We start from the raw sequence: 9,316 nt of genomic DNA on the forward strand, positions 1-9,316 counted from the left end.
CTGCTCTGAGGCAAGGTAGAATTCCTATTTCCATCTATAGGGGAATTTAGTCCTCCGGCTGTGACGAGGTGTCTAGGATTTGTTAGGCACACCCCACGGCTACTTCTAGTTGCGGTGTTAAGATCAGGGTTTGCGGTCAGTATGGTTACCACCTCTCCAGTGAAAGTTTTCATGCTGCTCCAAGGTCACCTGATCATAACATTGATCTCTAATATTCCAATATCTTCTAGTGCACATCAGAGCTGGATTTATGAAGGCATCGCCTTGCGGGTATGCCTTTGTGAAAAGCGGCCAGTGTCTTCAAATCCAGTTGTAAATCTTGGGCATTAACGGGTGATGTGTATGTACAGAAGAAATAAGCTATTTTTTGGTAATCGATGAGGAATGCTCCTGTGCACTCAACAGTTCTGAGTTTCTCCTCTTTGAGCATTCGTAATGGGCAAATCCTTTCCACTAATTTATGTAATTTCCTCTAGTCGTGTGGACAATTGATTTGTATGAGACACAATCTTAGAGACACATTGAAATTGAGACCGGGGTAAAGCATTTTTTTGTGCTTTTTTTGGATGACCGCCTGAATAGTTCAGGAGGTTATTGCAATCTATGGGTTTTATATAAATATCTGTTGTAAGAGTGCCTTCACTATGTTTGTATACTAGTGTGTCTAGTAAAGAAACTTGAGTTGTGTTGGAATGGAGAGTAAATTTTAGTTCAGGATGAGCAGAATTTAAATTATTGTAAAAGGTATGAACGGTTTCAGGTGTATCTTCCCAGATGCAGAAGATGTCGTCTATATATTTTAACCAGCATGTAGAGGTTTTCTGAAATAACCCATTGGTGTAGACAAACTCCCTTTCAAAAGCATCCACGTAACAATTGGCGTAAGCTGGTGCCACTTTGGACCCCATACTTCCTGCGTATCTGTATAAAAAATTGATCTCCAAACAAAGTAGTTTTTTGTATGACCAGTGTCAAGTTACACTTCATCTAGCTGCAGAAGGTCTCTGCGTTTGGTTTTGCAGACACCTTATTAACCCTTCTGACTGACGCAGTGGCAACCTTTCTCCATCTCTAATTGACACACCTGGACCTGGGTGTTCATAGACTCCCAACCTGCTGCTGGGAATCGCCAGTGATATTTCCATTTTCCCCTGTTGAGGCTTAGAGTTATAGCAGTCAGCTATCTTACTCTTTGGGATTGCTGGAGGACATCAGTGTTATATCTGAGTCTACTCAGGATAAGTGTTCCCCTTGTTTGTCTACCCCAGTGATCTTTAGTGGTAGTGGGGATTGACTAGCGCTCACTCTGTCCTTCCTTAAAGCAGGGCTTATTGCATGGGTCAGGCAGGGATTTGGTTCCTACTTGGCGATTTGCCTAGGGGTCACCACATCCCCCTTCCCTAGTGTTGGGCCACCTTCTCCTCATCCCTTCATGTTGCACCTAGTCTTTCCTACACCGGGCATGACACATACAGATGAATATGTAAGCAGAACACAAAGCGCCATCCCCGAACACGAAAATGTAATAACTGGAAACTACAAATAAAGATTAAACAATAACCACAAGAAGGATTTAATCAACCAAGGTATCATTTTAATCAGTATAGCGGCGACAACCTGACACTGTCTGTAGGTTCCTCAGCACAATCCTGCTAACAGGTTCCCTTTAATGAATCAGCCCCAAAGACTCTACTCCCTGCTGGTGATTTTTTTTTTTTCTGGAGTTACTATATTCGGCTAGACTACAAACAATGCAGCAGTAATAGAGGAAGTCAATTAATGTAATTTGTGCTGAAATGCCAATTTGCTATTGCATTTGTTGTGAAGACTATCCTGTGTATTGAATTTACTTTAAAAACTTATTTTTATTTTTTAGGAATTTATCTTCAACATGGCTGATTTATCGAATTTACCTGCTGATGTAGATGATTGGACAAAAGATCACGTAAAGTTATGGGTTACTGGAAAACTAAAACTTGACCCTGCAGATGCAGATATTTTGTACAATGAACGTGTGACTGGCATGATTCTAAGGATATTAACTAAAAAAGACTTCTGCGATATGGGAATTAAACAAGGACCTGCCACTTTCTTAGTCAATGGCCAGAAAGCACTTACTAAACAAAGCAAAGAGGTTAAACAAAAAAGTTCACGTATTGAACGTGGGCAACAAGCGGCGCAAAATAATGTCACACCTTCAAGTAAAACTGAAAAATATCTTGTCAAAACAGAAGAAAATCTACATAATGAATTAGGAAATCTTCATGTAATCAGCTCCGATAAGGTTAACAGAGTAAGAGTAGCGCCTTACCCTTTTGATACTTGTAATGAAATCAAATCCTATACTCAATACCATTTTCTTCCATCTGAGTCTGGTACATTTAATTATATTGACCAAATTCATGAATACAAGGAGTACACCAACACACAAAATGCCACAGAGGAGGATAAAAAGATGAAATTCTGCAACGAAGTTTTTAAATTTGCATCTGCATGCATGAATGCACGTACCAATGGCACCATCCATTTTGGAGTGCGGGATAAACCACATGGACAAATTGTCGGTGTTCCTGTTGACAACACTGAAACCTTTGTCAAGTATCATGATGAAATGATTGACAAATACTTTCAAGAAACTCAATTACATTTAGCGAAAAATTGCATTCGTCCACCCCGTTTTGTCAGTGTATTACATGAACAGAACACTCAGTCTGACTTAGTTGTTATAGAAGTAGATGTGGTTTCTGATATTGCTTACTGTGGTTCACAAATATTTAGTATATTTCAGTACATTTTCGAAGACAGAAACAAAGACAAGAAAAAAGACGAAGACCAGAACAAAGAATGGAGAAAGAGTAAAGAACTTTATTGTTTTCTACGAGATGGAGGGAGTTCCAAAAAAAAGAATGTAGAAGAACTTTATTCTGCCATGAAATCTAGGGATGAAAATAGAAAAAGAGCAGAAGATAGGAGCAAAACAAAACAAAAGTGTAACCAAGTGGATGGTTCTAAACTTGCTAATTTACTAACAGGTAACCGGGGCTCATTGGATAATTCTTACTACAAATGGTTCATTTTGGTTGTTAATAAATGCCATAAATTTCAAGCACGGGATTTATGCTTCATTCAGGAACTAAATTGGTTTGCTGTTCTTGATTTTGATCCAGAGTCAGTCACTAATGGATTATGTAAAGTCTACCAGCAAAATAGGAAGCCAAATTTACACTTCCCTCATCAGTACCAGAAAATGGAAAATTTAACCCAAGAAAATATCGAAGACCTAAAGTTGTATCAACAACCTAGTTGGATTTTTTGTAACGGGAGACTTGATCTTAAGGGTCCAGAATACCAACCACTAAAATACAATTTGTGGCACAAAGAGAAAGCCGATGATGTCAGAAATCTCATCTCTATTTTTGCCAAAAAAGACATTATGGAAAGAGGGAAATTTCTTGTTGTGTTTCTATTACTTTCTACTGTTGAAGATCCTCTGGACCCTATGAATGAAGTGTTTCGTGCATTTTATCAAAAACTTAAACGTATGGAGGACATGTTATTTATTTGCAAAAATGAAGAAACATTTCAGAGATGGAAAGATTTGCAAGCAGGAATGATAAGTGAGGAAGAAATGGAAGAGAGATGCATTTATAACTTGGGTAATGAAGAGCTAAATGGTAGCATTCTTAGACTAAAATCTACTACTCGGTCAGCTAATCGCTTCTTGCCATCACATGGTGGTTCCACTACTATTTTACTTAGGAAAGATGAAGACCTCATGACATCTTTAGATATTCTTTGTGTAAATGAATGTCAGGATACAGAAATAGAGAGTGATAAGTCTAAATTTCAAGAATTGTTGAAGGATCGTGAAGAGCATTTTTACAGAGGAGGGAAGGCAACATGGTGGAATTTCTATTTCTCATCTAAAAATTACACTGGACCATTTATTAAAAGAGACGTCCAAACAACATTGAAGGAACAGATAGAATCTTGGTCTAATTGTGGGAAACCAATAAGCGTAAAAATAATTACTCTGTTTCATCACCCTGGATGTGGCGGCACCACAACAGCGATGCATGTCCTCTGGGAACTGCGAAAAACCTTCCGTTGCGCCACTTTAAGTAGAAAGACTGATAACTTTTCAGATATTGCAAAGGAAGTTGCCACTTTTTCAGTTTATGGATCACCTAGTAGAAATGAATTTTATCCAGTCTTGCTCTTAGTAGATGAATTTGAAGATGAGGAAAGTGTATCTATCTTGCAGAATAATTTCCAATCAGCTATTGCAGAGCGATATATAAGACATGAGAAGCCAGTTGTGATCATATTAAATTGTGTGAGATCTCAGAATCCTGAGGTAAGCGCAAAATCCTACCCCACAAACAGTGTTGCTTTATCAAATAAACTTTCTGAGCAGGAACAAAGAGCATTTAAAAGAAAATTAGATGAAATCGAGAAGAATCATGAAAACCCAGGACATTTCTACTCTTTTATGATCATGAAAACTAATTTTGACAAAACCTATATTGAAAACACTGTGCGAAATACTCTAAAAGGTTTAAAAGAAGCAAGCAAGACAACCCAGCTCATTTCCTTTATTGCTCTTCTTAACAAATATGTAAAACATTCAACCATTTCTGTATCTATGTGTGAAGAGTTTCTTGGTATAACAGCAGTAAATTCAACGTGGCTTCAGGAAAGCATTGAAGATACCATAGGCTCTTATGCTACGATATTTATTCGCACAGAAGTGGAAGAATATGGCAGATATGAAGGACTGCGCATAATCCACCCACTAATTGCACAGCAATGCATAGAGGAGTTAAAGAACACATATCATATACAACAGAGTAATATTATGCTGGATTTACTGCAAACCAATGTGTTTCATGCTGCTGGAATTGGAAGAGAAATTTTAACACAAAACATGAAAAGTATGTTGGTCACAAGACATCGGAAGGAACATGGATATGAAAGTGATACCTTGTTTTCCCCTTTAATTGAGGAAATACATAAGGATGAAGGGAGCCTTAATGTGGAAACTGTTCTAAAAGAAGGCACTAAACGATTTCACCAGAACCCTTTCATCTGCCAAGCATTAGCAAGACACTTCTACATTAGGGAAAAGAATTTCACGGATTCTTTTGATTGGGCAAAAAAAGCAGTGCGCATATTACCATCAAATTCCTTTATTTTAGATACTTTAGGTCAGATCTACAAGTCCGAGTTGAAAGCCAAGATGGAGGCAATAACTGAAGACCATCCTATATCACCAGAGGAACTTGATGGCCTACTAAAAATTGCTTCTAATGCATCAAAGACCTTTGAGGAATGTCAAGAACAAACAGAAAAATCAGAAAAGGAAAGATCTGAATGTGAAAAATCCAACAGCAGACATTACGGTGTGTACAATACAGCAGGGTATCTGGGCCAGATTGAAGTCTGTCTATACACAGTAGATGTTCTGCTTTATATTCCATGGTTCAAATCAAATGACAAACTGTCTAGAAAACACTTGAAACAGTTCTTGTCGGGTAGATGGGATATTTCAGTGGACAATGTCAGCAAAGATTATGAAGTAGTCAATTGTGTTCTCGGTGAACATAGACCATTTTTAATGAAATTAAAAGCTTCCTTAATAAAAGCATTTGCTTTCTTCCAAGATTATTTCGTATATATGAAGCAGAAGACTGTTAATAAGGAAAGCACAGAATTCAAAACACGGGTCAAAGTTTCTGATCTTCGTAAAAAATACATCGATCAGTTTTATGACCAGGATTTAATGCAGATTATCAGTGGGAAAGACCAAAAAAAGAAGAGCGATTTACTATGTAAAGAGGAATACAGGGCGGGTTTGGAACAATACAAAGCCGATAAATTCTCAGGAATCATGGAATATCTCACAGACCATGGGAAGGATGTTAAAAAGATGGAAAGCATTGTCAAAGCATTCACATATCTGTTAGAGAAATCCACACATGAATCAGAAATGCTTCCTAGGGACAAGCAAAATTTTATCTTGGCAAATATTGTTCTTCATTGCATTTCTCCAAAATCTGCGGAGATAAAACCAGTGGAAACACTGGAAAAGTACGGTATCTTACAGACATTATGCGTAACATTGGACTTCATCACAAATACCCAGAACCCTATTTCTTGGCCTCACTACTGTTCTGGCCACAAAACCTCCAAAAACTGGATTCCAAATCTGAACACATAGGGGATTATGTAATCGCTATGAAACAGTCTTTTAAAGGTAATTATAGGCACATGTTTCGTGCTAAACAACCTGTAGCCCATTTTTATCTCGGTAAAGAGGCTGGCCTAAATAGGCTCATTCACAAAGGAAAAATAGATCGGAACTTTTCTCAGTTAAAATTATCCGATTTAAATGCTCTATGGCAAAGTGGAGACATCTGGAAAGAGAAAAAAATTGAAGAACTCCTCCTCCTTGTACATGGCGTGGTGAAAGAAGATGATATGATCTATGTGGAGCGCAGCAATGCAACCGATATCCCAGTTCGACCTGTCTATCTCGGGAAACTTAGAAGTGGCAAAAGTATTGAGCGAGTAACTTTCTACTTGGGATTTTCTATTGATGGACTCATTGCTTATAACATTGAAATTATATAAAAAAAAAAGGATTGAATTACCTGTTCTATATTGCAATGTGCCTAAACAGCCCTCTAAAGTTTGAGTGTGACCACCTATGTCTATAATAGTAATGTGTTTCACAAATCTGCACTGTTCATAACTAACGAGTAACTATTTTTTCTTATTATTTATTTATCCTCCAGGCATTGTAATACTATAGAAAAAATGTCCAGCTCACCGTAATGGACATCGTTAGGAAGCGCTGTGTCAAGGCATGGAGCAATCAAAAGCAAGAGAAATCCAACTGAACGAACTTGTGAACAAGCTTCTTTCTTTATTCACCAAAAGTGCTCAGCAGAGGGTAAAACACAGAAAGAAGCTTGTTCACAAGTTTATTGAGCTGGATTTCTATTGTTTTATTTTATTGTAATACTATACATTTTTGTAAGACACCTACTTCATTACCTTATTTTACTTCCTTCTCTTTTGCTTCTTTCTCTCCCAGACATTAGGCTGCAGTGCTTTATCGATGACCATTTTTTGCTCTTTTTGAATTGCTGTACAACTGCTGCTCAGTAAAGATTTGTACATCATATTCACTGGAGTACGGGAATTACCCTGTCGGAGTATGGGGGCACTGCAGAGGCTCAGAAAGGGAAAGATCCAATTCACATACCATAGAAGAGAAGCAGGACAAAGGCACAGCTGTATGACCTCAGGTTGATGAAGCTGCACACACACCAGGGATTACAGGTGCCACTTCCAAAGAAAAAGAATTTCTATGTCCATAGAAAATAAAGCAGATTGGCACATACCTTCCCGTGCAACAAAATCCTTTATTGTGGCATCATACCAACAGCAGGCAGATAAAACAGAAGAGCAAATACAGACAACGATCGTTTCACGCTTACATTGCGCTTCAACAGGTCATGACCTGTTTTATCTGCCTGCTGTTGGTATGATGATGCCACAATAAAGGATTTTGTTGCCCGGGACGGTATGTGCCAAACCGCTTTTTTTTTTTTCTATGGACATTCAGAAAGGGAAAGACTCATACACAGACAGAATATAGTGTACGGAGATTACCATGCAGTAGTTCAAAGGAGCATCCAAGGTAGCATGACCTGAGCACTGAAAGATCACTGCAGCAAAGTATTTGACAGAAAAGGAAGCAAAATAATAATTAAAAATATTTAATTAAAAATATTTGAAAATCTCTTACTTTACAATGCCTAAAGAATAATTAAATTATAAAAGTTTAGTTACTCTCCAAATGAATTCTCTTTCTTAAGTGTATGTAACCAGGCTAAAAATAATGTTTACTCTTGTTTTTCATTAGACATTTTGCACAGTTTCTATAGCCTCTGTGTTGCATTGTCTATTGCTGGCTGTAGAACGAGTATACTGAAATGGACTCCGCCTGTTATGGCAGTCTGACGTGGTATATATTGTTTCTTTTCTGAGCTCCTCTTAGCTGATTTATGTCCACAGACCTCATAAAAATTGAAAAAGTAAAAGAAAACAAAAGAAAAAAACAACTTGTAAAAGCTAAACCATGTAGCATTTTTAATGAAATTCAAAGGCAAACATTTTTTCTGGCCATTTGACTTTTATATAGCTATGTTTACACTAGTGCCCCAGAAATAGGGATATAATAAGTGTGAAGAAAAAGCTGCAGACAGACGCACAAACCTGTGAACAAAGACATTGAAGACATTTCTCTATATTCCATTTCTTTCATTAGAGTTTCTGTAGAGAAATGGACATTTATTCAGTTGAACTAATGTCTTCAAATAATTTCTTGCAAACCGTTTTGATCCTAGTAATTTCATACTAATCTATGTATATGGAAATGCTTGAGTGTTTTCAAATGCTTTGTTTGTATCATGAAATTTGACTACTAATTGTTGTGACCTACAGCTCTGGCCAAAATTAAGAGACCGCTGCGAAATGTTCAGTTTGTCTGATTTTTCTCTTTATAGGTTTTTATTTTTGAGTAAAATGTGAATTGTTTTATTCTATAAACTTCTGACAACATGTCTCCGAATTTCCAAGCAATACATTTTGTATTTTTTTTTTCTGAAAATGAGAAATGGTCAAAATAATGCAAAGAAAACAAGTTCATAATCATTTAGAAACAGCAAGACATGTTTCATCTCAGGAAGAGTTCAGAAATCAATATTTTGTGGAATAACCATGATTTTTAATCACAGCTTTCATGCGTCTTGCCATGCTTTCCACCAGTCTTTCACACGGCTTCCGGCGCTAAAATGTAAGCAGTTCTTCTCTGTTTGATGGCTTGTGACTATCCATCATCCTCTTGCTTTAATTCCAGAGGTTTTCAATGGGGTTCAGGTCTGGAGATTGGGCTGCCCATGACAGGGGTTTGATGTGGTGGTCTCTTAATTTTTTTTTTTTGCCAGGGCTGTATATAGTGATTTCATGTGATTTTCTTTGTAAGCACGTATAATAAAAGTGTATTGAACATTAAACCAAAGTTCTATGTTAATGCTTTAGTGTATTTATAGTAACTTTACTTCAACTAACACTTGCCATATAAAGCTGCTCATCTTGATAACCTACCGCAGGACAAATTTTGTTTGTTTTTTGCTTATAATAGCAAAAATTAGGGTAATAAAATTTAAAGGCTAAACTATGCATTATCTAAAATAGTAAAAACGCACAAAAAAGTGTCTCGCACCATATGAGGCCTCTGATAAAA

At 37.1% G+C, this 9,316-nt stretch overlaps 1 protein-coding gene across 1 annotated transcript in view; it reads left to right on the top strand.

The window, feature by feature from the left end:
• The window catches only part of LOC138641763 (sterile alpha motif domain-containing protein 9-like), a 61,423-nt gene extending 52,310 nt beyond the window's left edge, over positions 1 to 9,113 (top strand). The window contains 2 exon segments of the mRNA XM_069729400.1: positions 1,877 to 6,091; positions 6,094 to 9,113. Coding sequence (XP_069585501.1) covers positions 1,892 to 6,091; positions 6,094 to 6,633 — 4,740 coding nt within the window. The 5' untranslated portion in view covers positions 1,877 to 1,891 and the 3' untranslated portion in view covers positions 6,634 to 9,113.
• Positions 9,114 to 9,316: the final 203 nt, after the last annotated feature.

Source organism: Ranitomeya imitator, chromosome 6, assembly GCF_032444005.1.
Source record: "Ranitomeya imitator isolate aRanImi1 chromosome 6, aRanImi1.pri, whole genome shotgun sequence".
Classification (NCBI taxonomy): Eukaryota; Metazoa; Chordata; class Amphibia; order Anura; family Dendrobatidae; genus Ranitomeya; species Ranitomeya imitator.